The following is a 19,158-nucleotide window of genomic DNA, read 5'->3' as shown; positions in this document are numbered from 1 at the left end:
CTTTTTACAGCAGCCAGATGAAGAACTAATATCACTGGTCGGATTGCCTTCACTCTCTCGGTCCTGCACTCTTTTGAGGGGACTTTAGGGATACAACCCGTGTCTCTGGAGGTCCAGCAGGAGTCCACGGAAGTTTCAGCTGGATATGGACTTCGGAAGACCATGCACTGCATTCACGTTCAAGGTCCAAGGGTAGTGGCGGTTTGCAGCCCAGCAAGGTCACAGGACATCATGGGATGTTATAAAATGCAGGTCTTCTTCAGACTAGTGGATCTCACCAGATTCTGGGTAGGAGTCGTCGCATTCGGGAACCCCAGGTCTATTGGATGTAAGGGTTACATCAGGCTCTGGTTAAACGATAGGCTCACCAGTCGCTGGAAATTGCTACAGATGTCTTTTCCTCATCTTCCGCTTTGGTTTCAGCTCTAGTGGTCAACTTGTCAGCAGCTTCTAGGTCTGGAGAATGTATCAAGAACTACAGCACAACTTCTGCAATCTCTCCCTGCAGTTTACAGAACGGGGCGGTCTGGCTGCCCAATCAGGACAACGGCCCCCCACTGGGACTTGATTCCTTTCAGGCAAGGTGAAAGACAAAAGGGTTGCAGAGGTTTGGACTCCTCCCTCAGTTCCTGCCTTCTCAGGCACTGTGGAGCCTAGGCAGGGAATACAAAACCTAAAAAAAAAGGCAAAAAAGAAGGAACCCCACCGTTCTATCCGAATGGTGGCCTTTCTGGGCATTACCGGGGCTGATTTACCAGTCTGCGAGTAATAAGACTAAACCGTCACTAAGGTTTAACCACCACTACCAGCCATTCAAGTAAACTTGCAATTGCAACATAAAAGTTACCAGCTAATTAAGAAAGGGGATACATTGTATCCCCCCCAGGTCTCCACACAAGGTGGGGTGTGCTGGCACACTATATAAAAGGGGATGAAAATCCCCCTTTACTCCTCGGGAGCAGTAGTTCACCCAAGTACATTAAAGATAAATTAACAGGGAAGCCCAAAGGGGCAACCCAACCTAAGCCCAAAGGTTATAAGAAACTATAACTCCAACCATACACTATGGAGAGACATAAAAGGTCACCCATAAAAAGAGTAAAAGACTAGGTGAAAGGGGAAAAAGATTCCCACTCACCTAGGGACACGAAGAAATAATCCCCAAGTCCAAGCAAAATGTTCTGGGGTTGACACAGGTCAGGAAGATTAATCACAAATATGAAAACTTAACTAACAGGATCTGTAGAAAGAGTACAACTTCGATTTGACTCTAGACCAGCAGAGAGTGCAAAGGTCTGTTTACGCAGTTTGCCCCTCTGGTTTCACCAACACCAGCCAGCAGGATATAGACATTGGCGATAGTCCCTGTGAAGAGCAGGGGGTACAGGATTACGGATGTGATGAATCACATGAAAACTGAGGTCAATAAAATGCTTGACCTTGGAGTAATTGAACACTCCAGCAGTCCATGGTCTAGTTCAGTTGTACAGGCTTTTTTTTGTGTACTACAGGATCTTACCAAGACTGATGCCCATCCATTGCCAAGGACAGATGAACTGGTGGACAGGCTTGGTTCAGCCAAGTTCCTCAGTACATATGACTTAACCTCTGGGTAATGGCAAATAGCCATGACGAACCATGACGGACCATGCCAAGGAGGAAGGCTTTTTCTACCCCAGAAGGTCTCTACCCGTTTAGTGTAATGCCTTCTGGACTGTAAAATGCACCTGCACCTTCTAAAGATTAGTGAACCATGTTCTGAATGGATTAGAGAACGCCTGCATGGCATACTTGGATGACATTCCAGGGTTCAGTCCTACCTGGGAGGAACATCTTTCCCATCTGACACAGATGTTGCAGGCCATTCATCAGGCGAATCTGACCACCAGAGCAAGCAAGTGCCAAGTTGGTCGGCGCACAGTGGTCTACCTTGGAAACAAAGTAGGAGGGTGAGAAAACAAGCCCTTACCCAGCAAGGTACAAGCTGTACAAGACTGGTATATCTCAACTACCCAGACACAAGTGAGAGCCTCCTTAGGCCTCACAGGATATTAAAGAAATTTCATAGCCGACTATGGGCCAATAGCAGCACCTGTGAATAACATTTCTTCTTCAAGTACCCGAAAAAGGTAAATGGACAGAAGCATGCTAGGAGACGCTTCAGGGGTTGAAAGATGTCTTGTGCAAAGCTCTAGTGCCGAGAGCTCCAGATTACACTTGGGCCTCCTTGCACAAATTGATGCTTCTAACACAGGTATTGGGGCAGTCCTGAGCCAAATGAATAACAAGGGCAGGGAACACCCCATCTGCTTCATCAGCAGGAATCAAAAAGATATGGAAACGAATTGGGCAACAATAGAATGTGAATGTAAATATTCTGCCATAGTGTGGTCATTGAAGAAGTTTAGGATGTTCTTGTATGGTACTACTTTCAGAAATCAAACTAACCACCAACCTCTGAGATGGCTGAAACCAACAATCCTCCCTCGCCCCCAACTTATCTGGAGTGTTGAGGGGACACACTTTCATTCTCCTGTAACTTTTTGGTTACAGAAACAAATCCATCCAAGTGGCTGGTGGCAGTGGATACAGTTTCTATCAATTTTGTGAAACTTACAACGCAAGCTGCGGTAAGGGACGCATTGGACACCATTGATCCAATATGGTTTCGGTATTCTTTTCTTGCCAACTAACAATTTTCTCTTCATTCTGTGTCCTTCTTCGGCCAAGCTGTGTGGGGAAGGTCCTTATATGTCTTTTGTCTTTGCCGGGATCCTTTGGTGAAGCCCTCCCAAAGGCGCCAGTGATTCTGGGCAGACTCCAAAACTAATCCTCAGGCCTTTGTCCTCCAGTGTGCCTGCTTACATTGAGGTCTAACTGGGAGGCTGGCTATCCCTTAAAGGACAGTCCTCATCCCAAGTTTGATTGACAGCATGCATGTTGAATGGCTGGGTTCCTGCATAAAAGACGAGGGTCTTGATGCTGAAGCCAGAGTCGGCCACTGGAAGATCCATTCCGAAGAAGAAGGAGGACATCTGCGGCTATCTCCAGAGACCACCAGAGCCCTCCGAGTGACAATTTCTGATCCAGCCCTTTTTAGCAAGCGACAGGGAAACTCTGATCCAGACTGCTTCCTCCCTTAGACTGGTGGGACCAAACAGTTTGAAGATGACCTGCATTTCAAGCCATCTCACAACGAGCTGTGACCTTAACCACCTGCAAACCGCATTACCATGGGACCTGTGGCCAGTGCGCAGTGGACTCCTTCCAGGCATGCAGAGGCAAGATTCCGCTCCTCGAAGTCCCCTTATCTGAAGGAGGAGGCCAAAAATACAAACCGAATGGACCACTATGTAACCGTTTTTCACTGGTACTTTGAAAACGGCACCAAACCTACAGAACCAAGAAGAATCTGTGACCGAAAGCCTCTTCACTTGACTAATGCTGCATCTTTTTCTTCACGCCTAAGCTACTGTAAGACTCTTGGTTGAACATAAATAGAGTTGCTTCTCCTGTGTTGCTGGTGTGCTGATTCGCACGTTAGGGAATTGAACATACTCATTTGCCCAGGCCCAATGCCTGTGAGCCTAGAGCAAGCCTTCTCTGAAGTCCCTCATCATTTTCCCAAAACAGAAAGTGTACTAACTTGCTACAAGTCTTCTTCTGGAACTCTCGACTCTACAGCTGCTGCCTTATTAATTTTTGCCCCCTTAATCACATTCTGGAGCACTCATACCAAGATAGCGATGGACTGCTAAAGCCTAAGGGCTCTGTGAATTTAAATGCAAGTCTTACCTGCTCGTGTTGGTTTTGAATCATTCATTCTTCCTTGAACCAGTGATTCTAAAGTATTATTTGCAAAGTGCTTTACTTACCTTGATTTGCTTCCTTTTAGAAGTGTGTAAGTGGCTTGTTGACTGTGTGCTCAAATGTCTTTGTACTCTACTACAGCCCTTCTCCCTCCTACACTACGCCTGGCTGCTCAGCTATAGCTACCTAAGCTTTTGGGTAGTTCAGGTCTATACTAAGAGTTGGATATCTGTACACTCAAAGGCAAGTCTTCTATAGTCCTACCATAGGCGCCAAGATGCCTTCGGGCATACGTGCGCTTACACAAGTACCTCTAACGTAACATAACATAACAACTTTAGTAAAACTGCCTAACAAGGAGTACAAATAACACAAAAAGAAAGTGTCCCAAAGAAGCCTGTGGGAGGAAAGCAGTAAAGAGAAAATATCTTTAACGGTAATCATAAGTTAGGGTACTAATATGTTAGAAACAAATGGGTTAACACCACCATACATAGAATTATCAAATAAGGCACTACACCTTCAAAAGGTGCGTCCCCCGTCTAGTTAATATGTGGCCTAGTGCCCTAGAGTCACGGGTCCTAATCTCTTCAGAAGGCTTGGAGTCTTAAGAGCCTAAACATTATTTGACAAAGCCAACACACAGCTTGTAAGTGTCCCAAAGTTAGATATTTATTGAAGAAGGGTTCTCAGCTGACCCTCTCCCAATCCAAACACCTTAGGGAAGCCCATGGAAGGATACTTGTCCAGAACACCACCATTCACGGTCAAGCAAGGTATAGACATGGTAAGGACCTTACGCATGTTAAACCCTATGGAGACGAGGGGGAAAGAACAGGAAGGTTCCCCCCCCGCACTATGATGCGCTCATGTATCAACGTTGAAGTTCCTGAAATCACTGGGCCCCTTTCCTCATACCATGGTTCATTTTGAGAAAGTCCAGCAACTACCGCACAGGTCTCCCATGACACTATTCAAACTATGATCAGCCATGGCCACTCCCAAGAAATTGTGGCAGTCAACCCGCTTGACGGAAAATAATTGGGTCCTGCAAGGCCCCCCTCTTCATGGTAGAGAGCTGTAACTTCAGGGACATGCTTCTTGCTTCATAATCTGAGGATCGGTGGTGCCCCAAGGCTTAACTCAAGACTTTGACCAATGCAGCGAGGTAGTCCAATTTGAATACAGTCAGCCGAAAGAATGGTTCTGGGACAGTTCCAAAGGATTCTGAAGACAGGGACACCAAGCAGGGGTCAACCGTAGTTGTTCCCACCAGTCTAGGGGGTGGAAGCACTGATGAAAGCCTTTGGAGATCGCCAAAGGCGCAGGGCATCGCCAGAATGGTTGAAGAAAGTGTTGCTGGAAAATCTTCCAACGATGAGTTCTGGGCCTTCAGCAGGATGCCCCTTTTCGAACAGGTCTCGACATTGTAGGGGCTTGGCTCCAACAATGAACTGTTGAATGGCTCCAGCAGTTCCCTTTATATCCAGGGTTCGAGCTGTAGTCGACCTCCAGCCCACTAATGGTAAGGATCTGAAACATTCAAACTGGCAGTGACAGCGCAATCATGGACAGCCTCTGTCTAACACATCAGCCAGGCAACAGACACTTTGGCAGGTATGTTCACTGGAACCAGACAGTCCCAACCCCTGCATCCACCCACACAAATGAACCATCATTACGCTCAGGTAAGGTGGAACCTTTCATGGAAAAGGGCTTGCTACATATGGAAAATCCGGCTGTAGGAGTGCCAAAAGTACAATATGGCCAAAGAACAGGCGAACAATCTCCTGACAGCCTTTTAAAGAGTATACAGTACTCGCATCTTGCTGTAAAATGCAAGACTGCACAAAAACAAACCAAATGGTAGAAAGGTACCCGCTTCCACCTGTCCGTCCACAAGTTACAAATAAAGCTACAGGGACACAGTGTCCCTACCACACGTTACTGTAAATGATTAACAAAAAATAAAGAGCATTGTACTAAGGAAAACAAGGTGCTCCAGCACCGATTGTCAAAAGGAGTATCGGTGCACCCAAAACCGATGAGCTCAAGGCCAGTGAAGTTAAAAGACTTCACTTGCCTCCAAAAGTCAGAACGGCCCAAAGCAATAGCAAAGAGTCATGCGTCCGATTGATCTTTATAGGGGGAGATCCGCAACAATTTAAATCTTTCCTAATATTAACCTTTAAGAAGGTGTCTTCAGACAGCATAGGTCAAATTTTTAAACTTTTATAAATGCGCTTCAAAGCGGAGACCAGTTTCCAATGTAGGACCAGGATTCAACCCTGTGTTGCTCGGAGTTGTCTTGATTCCAAGACAAACGTGTTGCCCCTGTGCTATGCTCCCATTTAAAAATGTACTACACATAGAAAACTAAAAGGCAACCAACAAAAAAGTACATTTCTTTCCTCCCTACCAGATTCATCCACATCAGCATCTTCATCCCACTCCTGGTAAGCGTGACTTTCATCCTTTCTGTTATTCACCCAATCTTCCTCTGGTTCCATCTCAAGGTCACTGGGAGGCACACTATACCAATCATCTGCAAAAACAAAGAGTACAAAAATTCAAACAAGAACAATGAAAATCCACTTCTGGATTCAAAGAAAGTCTGTGGTATAGATATCAGTGTGCCTAATTATGACCCTGTTGGTCCAGAAAGAACAGTGGTGGTAAAACCGCTGCCACCATTGTTTCCGGACCGGCTGAATCAGAGTCCTGCAGGCGGGAGTGTCACGCCAGGTCTGACCTGGCAAGATTAACACCACCTGCCTGCAAGTTGGACATGGAAACACCAGCTCGGTCATAGACGGAACCGGTGTTTCCATGATCCCCATATAGAACTCCATTGGAATGGGGATTTACAGAATTCCACCTCCGGAATTAGCGGGTCACTGGGGTTGTAATGCCCTGGTGATTCCGGCAATCACAGAGACGGAATGGAATTACTGGTCCAGCGGCAGCCTGCTGGTTTTTCCGGCACGGCTACCGCCGGACTCGTAATGAGGCCCAATGATACAGCTTGAAATGAGAAGAGACCTAATCAAAAACACAAGAAAAAGAAAATCCAATAAGTGAGGTCAAGCATTTAAAAAAAAAAAGTTTAAAAACACAACTATGGAGAGGTAAATGTTTGGCAGAAAACAGGACAGAATCAATCACATCACCAATGGTACAGATAGATATTTGGAAATATATGTGTAGAGTATGAGAAAGAGTGGAAAATAAATGAAGACGGAAACTGGTGTTGTATGGCATAGATGACGAACAAGAAGAGCAGCACTGTAGAAATCTATATGCGAACACCCTAAATGGACTCGCCCTCCAATGATAGACATAATTGAGAGAAGGCCCCTTCCCAATTACTTGAAAACACACTTCTAGAATAGAAATGTTCCCTTAAATAATGACTGCAGTGTTATCTTAACTGCAATGTTCTACTAGCAAGAAACTAGTTCAAAGACACAAGACAACAACTCATTTTACACACATTGAGATATTTAAACTTAAGTAAACGGAAAGAAAGATGGTACAGTGAACAAGGGCAAAGAGGAAAAGAGCAATATATAAATAAAATATCTTAATGGAAAAAAAATAAAAATAACAGCCATAGAAGCACATTCAATTGCAGGTTTGTGGATGTATGTTAAACTCTTGTGCATGGTTATATAGGAAACTGGCCCAAAAGGTAATATTTGTAACATGGGTCTTGTTCACGGATGATGGTTGCAACATGAGCTATTTCTCAAAATGTAGGCTGACTCACGATAGATTTGACAATGTACTACTCGGCAGGGAGATCTTAATTCATGTTGAAATGTATAGCAAAACATAAAGTAATGGTCCAAAATGTCGCCCTCGGAATTTTGACTCACGAAATTCCGACTTTTTCTTTTGACCACCCTTACACCACATATATATTATATATATGTGGGTGGTGTATGGAATATAATAGTACTATGGTGGGCTATCAGGGGTCTCCCTCCACATATGTATGTGGTATAAAGGGGGTTTAAAAAATCAAATAAAAAGTCAGCATTTTCGGCTGACGGAATTCTGGGGATCGTAGGAATCTCATAGATCCATACAGAAACATGTTTGCATAGAAAAGCTGGAATCACTTACTTCTGGCCCAGTGAACAGGATAAATATGTTTCCACAGGGAACCCGTTTTGGCCAATTGTGCCCATTTAGTGTTCACTTGGCTACAGCGGCACAGATCCTGAGGGTTTAGGTAACTAAAAACATTCACCAGGACTTCAGGGGGAAGCTGAGTAATCGATGTGGCATCAACCTTCACCCTGGTTTCTGCAACGAAAAATAAACAATTCACTGCAAGACCAGATTACGTGAAATGCGCTTGCTGACATGCAGCCCATAAAAGAAAAATCATCTACTGTCAAAATAAATGGGTGCTGGTATATGCGTTATTAATGACATATTTCAAAAGAATGGAAAACATTGGTTTCATATATACATTTTTTAGCATTCACCAATATCTTTTCAGAGGAGATCACAGCTTGTGCTGTTAAGCAAGGTTTGAATGCAGTGCCCTCTGGGAACACTACAAACAACTATGACTACAGGTATAGGCAACCCAACCTTTGGTATAAGCTTGTACAACACCGTTTTGGTAGCGTGTTGAGCAGCCAAGCTTATCTCAAGAGGGGAAATGTGAGCTGTAGTGGAGTTACACAAATATGCACAGTTCTAGGCATTCAAATAAACTCTTACACTCAAGGTTTCTTGCATAAACAATTTATTTTCGGTCAGTTATAAAGCCTTCTTCAGAAGGGAGCAATAGAATAGTAACACACAAATATACTTCATTACTGTACACTCTTGAGTTTCTGGATCAGACAATGCCCTTTTGGGATGGCCCACAGGCACAACCTACACCCACAGGTGACTTCAGTAACAAGGGAGCTGGGCTGATTAATACCTTACTGTTGGCGTACAGAGTACTCCCAATAGTTTATAAAAGGCAAAGGTTATTAGAACACAAGAAATACAAATTCTCTTAAGCAGGGCAAATACTTTCAGACAACAACAGAAGAGTCATTCAATTCAATAGGCTAAGCCAAAGTCAAAAGGCAAAAGTCTTTGTATAGGATGCAGCACCTCAGGTAAGTAAATGGAAAGTCTTTGCACACATTCTTAGGAGTCTTTGATGAAAAGACGAACCAAACGTAGGGCCAGAAGCTGAGACTTGTGAGTTGCAGAAGTTTCAAGCACTTCCACAGTAAGAGGTAAATTCTCTTAGGCTAGTTTTACAGTACCTTAGTAAAGAAGAAAAGGATGCAGCTGAAGACTTCTGTTCCTGTACAGATCTGCAGCTCTCACTGTTCCTGGGCCTTAGTCGTGGGGACAAGAGGTGAGGATGTCAGGGGACTCATGCACTGTATTGGCACCGCCAAAGCTGGCAACCGGCAAACTTTACTTTCAGTGGCCGTTTAGCGTTTCAGCTCCTTGCGGTAAAGCAAATAGCAATAAGCGCAGTTCCTGGCTGTCAAGGTGGGCTTTCCTCACATCTGAGGAGAGTCAGGCTTGTTCAGTCCTGCTTTGTGGGAGTCTGAAGGATCTTCCAAAAGCTTTTGGCCAGCTTACAAGCAACGCACATAATCTGGTGTCCCTCTCCCTGGATCTACAGTGGCTTGCAGCACTCTGAGGAAATGCAACCAGCTCCGAGATGGGTGTGCAGGTGGCTTACTTGGGAGTCGATTGGTCCCACCAACTCAAAAAAGGGAGAAGTTGTCCGTGCAGCGCTTCTCTGTCGATGCAAACTTGGTGATTTGGACCTGCAGCAGGGCTTCACCGGGCAAACCAACGGTCTAGGAGTTGCAGCAGCCGTCCTCTTCAAGCACTTCTTCGGTTCCTTCATCCAGTGGTGGACTCTGCCTTCCAAGCCAAGAGACTTACCTTTTATTCAGTTCTCTCCCATTCATTCCGCCTAGCGGCCACTCACCCATCAGGATGGCTGTCCTTGCCAGACAGTCAACCAGCCAATCGTTAGAGAGTGCATTTGGGTCTCCTAGGAGACTAAGCACAGAGAGTTTCGGGCCCCTCCCTCACTTCCTGCCTACCCCAGACACTCTGGATCCAGAGGCGGGTTTCACTCCTGAAGCCCGCCAAAGGCGAATTAACAAAGACCAAACCTGGTTTGGCGTTCACAGAAAAACTCGAGAATGACCTTTCCACAAAGAAATGGTGAAAAAAGAAGACTGGAGACCATTTTAACAAAGGAGGCTCAGCGCCATTTTGAAAAACATGGCTCCCGCAATTTAACGTTACCGGAGCTGAAAACAGTTCGCGGTCAGGGTAAATCATGGTAGTTCATTGCAAAACCACTGCAATCAGCCATTCTGAGAGGAAAGGGTAACATATGAATGCTACATGAGTAACTAGACACAGGGGATACTAGGAAACCCCTCCAGCACTCTATAGTAAGATAGGGTGTGCTGGGTCTAGGAATTTGAAAGACTAGTAAAGTCAATTTCACTTTACTAAGTAGGGTGAGACAAACTCTCATAACTATATATGCGAAGAAATCTGATCAATATCTAAACCCCTTAAGGGAACATGAGAATGAAGAGAAGTCTGAAAATCCCATCTCGGTGTACTCTGTAGGGCCCGTTACCAGTAAGTGCAGCAGAAAAGCATTCGTCTTTGACTTAGCAGAGCCACCTTGTACCAAGGTTGATGCTCAAACTTGAAGCCAGAGAGGCCACCTTAGGGGAACTCTCATAAGAGGGAAAAGGCATTAACTGCCAATCTGAAGGGCACTTGGGTGGACCACCCATAGCTTCAAATAGGGACCAAGCCCGTAGGCCAACAAAGCTAGAGGTCAATCCTGTTACCCCAGCTTCAGCGGCTGCTAAGGTGACCGAGCCTCTTGAAAAACCACAGAGTGGAAGTAGTTAACCGAGTTGCCAGAAACTGAAGTGCTTCTGTCCTACTACTGGTCTGCTGTTACACCCTGGTTAAAGTCCCGGGTGTGACCCAACCTTTAGTTAACACTGAGGTGCATAATGTGACACTGAAACTGGATGATAAAATGCTAGATCTGCCCCATTTCTACTTTACCCGTAGTCAATTTACTGTTTAATGGTCATATGATGAGCATGTTCTGGAATAAGGCTTTGAAGAAAGCGTGCACACAATATTTTCGTTTCGTCACAATATGTAAATTTAACTACTACACTTGCTACTTCTACAATGACACTTTACTTCTCTCATATTTGGCACCAACCATCATTTATGCATTTTGGCATGTTCTTGGTATGGTAGATCAAGGTTAGGCTTTGAACAAAATGTATTACCCAAATCAAGACCCAGATTATTGGGATACATGCTGGATTTGTCATACAATGCATGTTCGCTCAGCTCATTATTACAACAATAACTTTATCTTCAAATAATACGTGTATCATAAGCTAGAGTACACTTATCCGGTTTTACCCATTTTTGTTTCTTTCGTTCTACATTTATTTTCCACATGCTCCTTTTCTTTGGTATACTCTGTTCTGCTGGCCCTTCCTCATCTTTGATAACAATAATTTAGGCTAAATTTGACAAACCTACAGGTGTAGATATTTGATACTGCATAGCATGCAGTAACGCCAAATACTGTGTCAGGGTATATTTTATCTAGAAACTGTTTATATTTACAAACACTAAAGCATTGTTATATGGAGTTGCCATTGGACATTCATTAATTTCTCCACTACATGGCATAAACGTCTATTGATTGCGCAGATGGGTTTGCCTTTATATGTTATTTTGCATTTGTATAGCGCCTACTGCCACAGGTTATGTCAGAGGCAAAGGAGGAGTATGATAGAACATTCAGTAGTGATAGGAGGAGCTAAGGCAGGTAGATATTAGGGATGAGGGAATAGATAAGATGCGCAGGAAGGCTTGAAAGGAAAGGTGGAAGAGCTATGTGTACAAATGGATGGAATTTATTGTGGTACTCAACTGTATTATATGGGGCGCAGCACAGAAAGGAGAAACAGCTGGAGAAGGTTCACATCATTGTTCCTACCATGAAATGTTTTCATACAGTATGTTTTATCTATATGTATTTATTACACACACATTTCCCAGAACAAATTACCTGGTCATAATCCAATCCACACTTTCCTTTATTTAGTTGGAGAAAGGTATCAATGTCTATCCAATGGTACCACATTAATCACTGGTTCACAGATAGTCACAAATGCTGTACATACGTAAACTGTCCATTTAATTTACAGTTACAGATTCCGGCACTCACCTTTAACAGCCTTCTCGTCCACAGAGTACTTAAATACCTTCTGGAGTTCTTCAGCCTGATTTAAAAGACTGAGATTTTTAGCCAGTTCTGCAGTGTCCTTGCTTGAGCAGTGCTGAGCGATGACCTTCTTTTTAATATCCTTTAATTCATCATAAGTAAAGTATTCCATCAACATTGGCTGAAAAACCTAAAGCATAAAAGCAATGCTTGAAATAATATGGATGACAGGTGTGGAAAGAACAACTGAGCAAAGCAAGATATTTTAATATCAGCTAAGCCATGACGATTTAGTGTGTTCAATTCTACCCATAAAAGCTACTTCCATAATCCCAGATTGCCACTATGGCTAACCTATGGCTAACCATTCACGAACCACAAACCTAATCAAAAGTTGTACAGACCCCATATTTAGATCTGAGTCGCTTATTAGAGGAGACAAGGACGCCGGAGGTACCCCTGAATTGTGTGAAGGCTCAAAGTAGCCGTTAAGGGTTTTTTCAGAACCCATCGAGGAGGTTCAATGAAGCCAACCTTAAGGTCCCACCAACTTCACACAAAAGTCTGGACTAATCTCTCAATGCTAGGGTGGGTGATCAGTAAGGCCTACATTCAGCACGCTTGGTGTGAAGTACAATTAACAAGAGTAAGATACATAAGTCCACACAAGTAAGCACAAAAATATACTATATAAAAACAGTACAATCCCCACATTACTAGCGAGTAAGACACTATAAAACATGTATGCAGCTCTTGAGTAACACCCAAATGGTTTACATTGGACTTTAGATTATAACAGTTGAGCAAAGAAATGTGGAGTAAATGGCTGAAGTGGCGAAAAAAGATTTAGAATAGTTTTGCAAGCCTTAGGTAGGTTAGAAATATTTCAAGAAAAAAAAGAAAAAACGTTTACACAACGGTAGGGTTGGAATTATAATATTATATGAGCAGGTGTTCCCATCACACAAGCTCCTGTAAAATGTCCAAAATAGTCCTCCAGAGAGGCCAGGAAATGTAGCTTGCAACTAAAGGGCTTTACATCCAATTACGTCAATGTATACCTCAGCTCCACCCACATCACCGGCTACCTCCACAACCTTGCACGAAAGTGTGTGGATGTGGGCTCCCACAGTACATTTTATGCATTTCAAAACTGGTTAAAATAACTGAAGCTTACTGCCTTTTCAGGTAGTCACTTGCTTTAACTTATCTGTGCAGATGTCATACTATACAACGCTGTTTATTACAAAAATATAAGCGTACCGATACACATCATAATTCACTTTTAATTAGCAAATATTGCACTCCGTAGAAAACTGCATGTTACCCAGATAATCAAAACAAATAGAGAAAAATTGCAGACAAAGAAATCATAGCAATCTGAAAACATTTTACCCACCTCCTCCTCTTCCTTCATATGCGGAAGGAAATCCCTCGTAAAAGCTTCCAGCCTTTCTTTGAGCTGTTTGGCATAGTTCAGCTGTTCGTATTCATTCTGCAGGAAAAATAGGAAAACATATGACATGACAGAACATTCTCTCCCCTGTGCTCATCTATAGTAAAGCAAACAGAGTGTATATGACACTTTCAATGCCATGATGTTTGCCAACTTCTGGGTCTCCGTGTTCCCCAAGATGTTGATCAGTTTTTAGATTCGCTTTGTGGTGCAGTCATACATTTTAGCATATTTAGCAAATTGCTTGGTGGATTTCCCTCATCCAATGTCTGCCTGCAAGCTGAAGGTGTCTAAGAAAATGTAAACAATTTTCTTTAACAAAATCGATCTCTCCATTTTTCAGTTTCGAAATGCAAACTTAAATTCTAGAACGATAACCAGGAAAATTTAACATCTCAATGGCTTTACCACTGATTTGTAACCTGGGAGGTTCGGGGAAATGGAGTTTGCCGGATGTCAAATAGTTTTCTCTCTACCCAGATCAGCCTAAACAGTATAGGCTGTACACTACTTTTCACCATGCATGTTCACCCGTTGGTTTTATCGATGTGTTAGATAAGATTTTCATATCTATGATAAAACTTTCTGACCTGTGTCAAACCCAGAACTTTTTTTGCTTTGACTAGGTAACTATTTTAGTGAAGGGGAATCTTTCTCCCCTCTCCCCTAGTCTCTCTTTTTTATGGGTGACCTTTTTATGTCTCTACATAGTGTGTTGTCCCTATGGGCTCCCCTGTTAATGTCTCTTTCATGTACTTAGAAGTACATCCCACTTTTACAGTTTATAAATTGAGCCAACACACCTCACCTTATGTGGAGTGCTGGGAGGATACAATGTATACCCTTTCTTACTTGCCTGTAACATTTTTGTTACAATTGCACGTTTGCTTGAATGGCTGGTGGCAGTGGTTTTACCTTTATGACTTAATAACTTTTACTAGCAGGCTGGTCATTTAGTCTCAGTAATGCACAAAAGGGCCACCATTTTTCTAAAATGGTGGGCTACTTTTTTTGCCATTTCTTGTTTGCTTGTAGTTTCCGAGGTCTTCATCTACGATTCTAGGTGGGAACCACCTCAGTGAGAGTTTTGTCTTCGGTGAGAATCCTTTGTATTCCCAACCAAGGCTCCAGAGTGTCTGAGAAGGCAGAAGGCAAGGGAGGAGTCTAAAACTCTACGACTCTGTCTTTCACATTGCCTGAAAGGAGCCCAGTTTCAATGGGGGCTGGCTCTCCTGATTGGACAGCCAGACAGCCCCTTTCTATAAAATGCAGGGAGGGATTGCATAAATTATGCTGTAGTACCTGTTAAATGCTCTGAACCTGGAAGCTGCTGACAAGTCGACCACTGGAGCTGAAACCGAAGAGGAAGATTAAGAAAAGAAGGCTGTAGCGATTTCCAGCGACCTGCTGTGTAACCAGAGCCTACTGTAACCGTTCCTGCCAATCGACCAGGGGATCCCGAAAAGGACAATACCCAGAGCATGGTGACATCCACTAGGCTCAAGAAGACCTGCATTCCGAGCCATCCCACGTCATGCTGCGACATTGCAGGTCTGCACTACCGCTATACCCTGGGAACTCAAGACATTGTGCGGTGCATGGTCTTTTGAATCGAGCTGAAACTTGGTGGCATCCTCCTGGCTCTCCAGAGACACCATTTGAGTCCTTGAAGTCTACTAACCAGAGTGCTGGACCAGATTAGAGATGAGAATCCGACCAGCAATATTCAGTCTTCTCCTGGCGCCTGACAAGGGCGGCCAAAACCACAGAGCCGCATCCCGCCACAACAAAACTCTTGCCTGGAGCCTTCCCCATTGATTCCTGATGCAAAATCCCTTCCAAAGTCCTGTTCTCCCCCATCTTCATGACAAAGGAATGCGTCAACCAGGTTTTTGGATGCAGATCCTCAAGTCCTCCTGCTGCAACTCTTTCCCTGTGCTGAGGTACTGTGTTGGCTGGGGTAGGTACTTCCCTTAAGCCTGTGTGATATCTGTAAAGTTTTTGGGGTGTTCTCTGTGAACTGGAGTTCTCTCGTCCAGTTCACCCAGGCCCACTGCAGGACTCCTCCTACGGTGTCCTCTCAGAAGTCCCTGGGCCCTTTCTAACTCTAAAGTCAACTACTTATTTTGAAAAGACTCCCTTAGGAACTATGAACCTTTCCTGCAACTGAACCCCAGCTCACCTGCCTATTGCTGGCACCTAGATCACTAGGGTCCCTCTTCTGCCTCTGAAAGCTCAAGCGACTAGGGAAGGACTGAATAAGAAATAGATTCTGCCTTGAAAAGTATAACAAAGGTTTAAAAGTTACTTACTTGTGAAAGAGTTGGTTGGTAACTGCCGCTCTGAGAGTAAACAGTTGCAAATGTTCTTACTTGCCTTGAATGTGTACTACCATTGTGAAAAGGATATGTACGGTTATATACTCACCTGTGAATTGGTTTTGCCTCTTTCTCAAAAGTACAGCTGTTGGCTTCACAGATTTCTTTAAATTGGCCAACTGGGTCTTGCTTCCCCGGACCTGCCCATCTAGAATAAGTCTGCCTTGGGTATTACTTACCTTTAATGGCTGTGTGCCATCCTAAAATAAGTAAAGAGTTATTGCTTACCTTAGTCTGTGTTCTACTAATTTGAAAAGCAACTATTACAGTATATTATACCCTTAGGTTTTACATGCCTAGGATAGCTGTGTGCCATGCTTATGAAGTGTCCTGTAGGTGTAGCCGACCATGGTCTGCCTGGTGCAATCCTAAATTGGTGTAGAATGGTTTTTTTTTGTTAAATTAAATTTCTTTTATTGCTTTTTCTTAACATTACATATGTATCACAACTGTCAATTTTATGCAATAACCATGTTGTACCCCATTAACTCTAACCTTTCACCTCAACCCAACAACCCGCCCCCTCCCTTCAAGCCTTAGGCAGTAGTCTACATATGCAATGTATGCAGAGATCAACATTATTGAATTTTCAGATCTGAGTTGAGTAATTTTCTATGGTCTGACAAAACATGGTCACAGAGTTATACATTGCATCAGGTCTGCACAGGTTCCTGTTTTTGCTCCCTCATCGCGTTTTCCCACACACTAGTTTCGGGTGTGGCCCATTTCCTCAATTCCTCCCACTACCTGTTTACGCTACGGTTGACTTTAGCATTCCATGTCATAGCTATACAGCGCTTTGCTAGGACATATATTAGGTCTTTCATCTTCCCCAATACTTTGTTTTGTTCCTCTGTTAAACCGCCCCGATATGCATGCTTCGGTTGACTGTACATTCAGGACAATACCTCCTCCCGCCACCTCTGCCGCAATGTATTTCCAAAATTCCTGACTAGTAGCGCATTCCCAGAACATGCGAGTCATACCTGCATTTTCAACATTACATTTGGGACACCTCCATCTACCATTTCCTTTGAATTTGGATATTGCCGAGGTAGCATCTGTAGCCGTGAGTTTCACAAAACCTTTTTAGGATATGCAATGATATGACCCCATTCACTGTCCTCCAAGGCCCTCCCCAGCTCTCCTTCCCACCACGCTCTACATTTCATTTCCACATTTGAGGTTCTCCCAATTAGGATCTCGTAGAGCCTTGAAACAGCATGCCCCCCTCCTCTGATATATTTAGTATGGTCTCCCCGTCTTTGTTGGTTATGTGAGCCCCATTTGCCTCTGGCCACCTTTTGTTCATTGTTTTTGAGATAGTCATATGCATCAGAAATTGGCCAATGTGTATGTCCGTGGATGTCTGTAATGCTGAGAAAGTCACTTGGAGTATCCCCCTCTCATAGGTCCCCATTTGTCGCAATCCCACAGGGTTCCCAATGTGACCTGATTCCCTCGAGCAATCCCCCCCTGGTCGGCCAGGACTGCCACCGATGGCGTCTGCAGTGAGATGAGGTCGTTGACCCCCATTACCCAACAGGCCTTATGCCAAACTTCGATGCCCAGGGTAACTAGATTTGGGTACTCCTTGGCATTTCTCTCGCATACCCATACCAGGTCTCATTGTGGGCTGTAAGAAGCAGTGGCGACTGTAGGTTTGTCTGCCATCCAACTCTCTAAATATTGGGCCTGGGCTGCCAGGTAAAATAATTTGGAGTTGGGTACCCTCAACCCTCCCATCTCGTAGGGCCTCTGTAACATATGTAGTGCCACTCTGTGCATACCACCCGGCCACAAAAATCTCCTACACTCCCCATCTAAGTAAAACTTCCTGGGTATGTCAAACAGGACCTTCCCGAAGCAGTGCATCAATCTAGGAAGGGCCACCATTTCGAGAAGGGCAGCTCTACCCATCATTGAGAGAGGTAGTCTGCTCAAGAATTGCATGGACTTGGTCAGCCCATGTTTAGCACGCATGGTGTTCCGATCGTGTCCATGCTTGGGGTCATGGAATATGTCTAGACCTAGATACGTGAAATGGGACACAGTCCATGGCAGAGGGGGGGGTACAGGCAAACTTGTTTGCCGTGCACAAGCTAACTGGGTCAGTGGAAACAAGGTGGAATTGGTCTTATTTATTCTTTAAATTTGAAACTGGTCTTGTTTATGCTTATCCCGGATAATAGGACAAAGCCATCTAGTACCTCCAGCACATACTCTAGGTTAACCTCAGGGTCTCGCAAATATATTAACATATCGTCTGCATACATGGATACAATGTGTGCTACCCCATCAATGTTTATTCCCATATCTCCATATTCCTGTAAGTATGCTGCTATAGGTTCAACCGCTGTTAAGGATTTCAATCATGCGACACACATCGGACCAGGACCCTTGCCCCTAGCATTGGAGGCAGCGCTCAATTGAGATGCCCTTCTCTTTATTTTCAGCTAATTCGATGGTACACAACCCGTCTCACACCCCCTTTTTCAAATACCCCGGGTCACAATGGACCATGAACCAGGCCGGTTGGTGAAAATGCAATATTTATTCATTTTAAATTTCAAAAGGAAATCCTACACATTTAAATATCGGGGAGCAATCACCAATGGGGTGATAATTATAATGAAAACCAACTGCAATACACCTGGTTAACCTTCTACAAGAGCATATCCAAAGCACAAATGAATAGCAGCACTTTTTCTATTTGGGTAGACAGCACCGAGTGAAGGTTTCCCCCTGCAATGCTCTCCCAAACCCCTATTAATCGAATTTGGAATGGACAGAAAGAAGCAGCAGGGAGTCAGGAATATTGTGCAGCAAACGATCAAAATCCGACCTTCCCTCACAAAATAAGCAATGGCATAAAATGACACTCAAAATTGACAAATAATTAATGTGTGGTTATATCCATGAGGCAAATATGATTTCTCACAACAGCAGGAATCTATAAACACTAGCAATCACAAGGCAAGGTATCAACCAAAGGCATACAGTTCAAAAGAAAGTTGAAAGTAGGAACACGACGCAGCCGGAATCACACGTTGGAAAGTTGCATTTTACACAGAAGCAGTTTTAAATGTCACAAACAGTTTTTATGAAAATCGGGTGAAATACTCAGTTTTGGAATGAGGTTTTTGGGCTGGGGGATAGATGTACATCACAGGAACAATATGAAAGTGAAAGGATGGCTAAAGCTAAAGATTTGGATGAGATTTGCAAGATAAAGAGAG

At 43.8% G+C, this 19,158-nt stretch overlaps 1 protein-coding gene across 1 annotated transcript in view; it reads right to left on the bottom strand.

Moving 5' to 3' along the window:
- Nucleotides 1–19,158, bottom strand: part of FBXL5 (F-box and leucine rich repeat protein 5) — a 406,066-nt gene that overhangs the window by 301,704 nt on the left and 85,204 nt on the right. The window contains exons 3-6 of the mRNA XM_069631934.1: nt 13,485–13,580; nt 12,089–12,275; nt 7,939–8,121; nt 6,230–6,355 (exon numbers count right to left, since the gene is read on the bottom strand). Coding sequence (XP_069488035.1) covers nt 6,230–6,355; nt 7,939–8,121; nt 12,089–12,275; nt 13,485–13,580 — 592 coding nt within the window. The remainder of the gene's footprint in view (nt 1–6,229; nt 6,356–7,938; nt 8,122–12,088; nt 12,276–13,484; nt 13,581–19,158) is intronic.

The sequence above is a fragment of the Ambystoma mexicanum genome, chromosome 6q, assembly GCF_040938575.1.
Source record: "Ambystoma mexicanum isolate Mex_15411 chromosome 6q, UKY_AmexF1_1, whole genome shotgun sequence".
Classification (NCBI taxonomy): Eukaryota; Metazoa; Chordata; class Amphibia; order Caudata; family Ambystomatidae; genus Ambystoma; species Ambystoma mexicanum.
The sequence above is the reverse complement of the archived record's forward strand: the minus strand, read 5'-3'. Positions and strand labels throughout refer to the sequence as shown.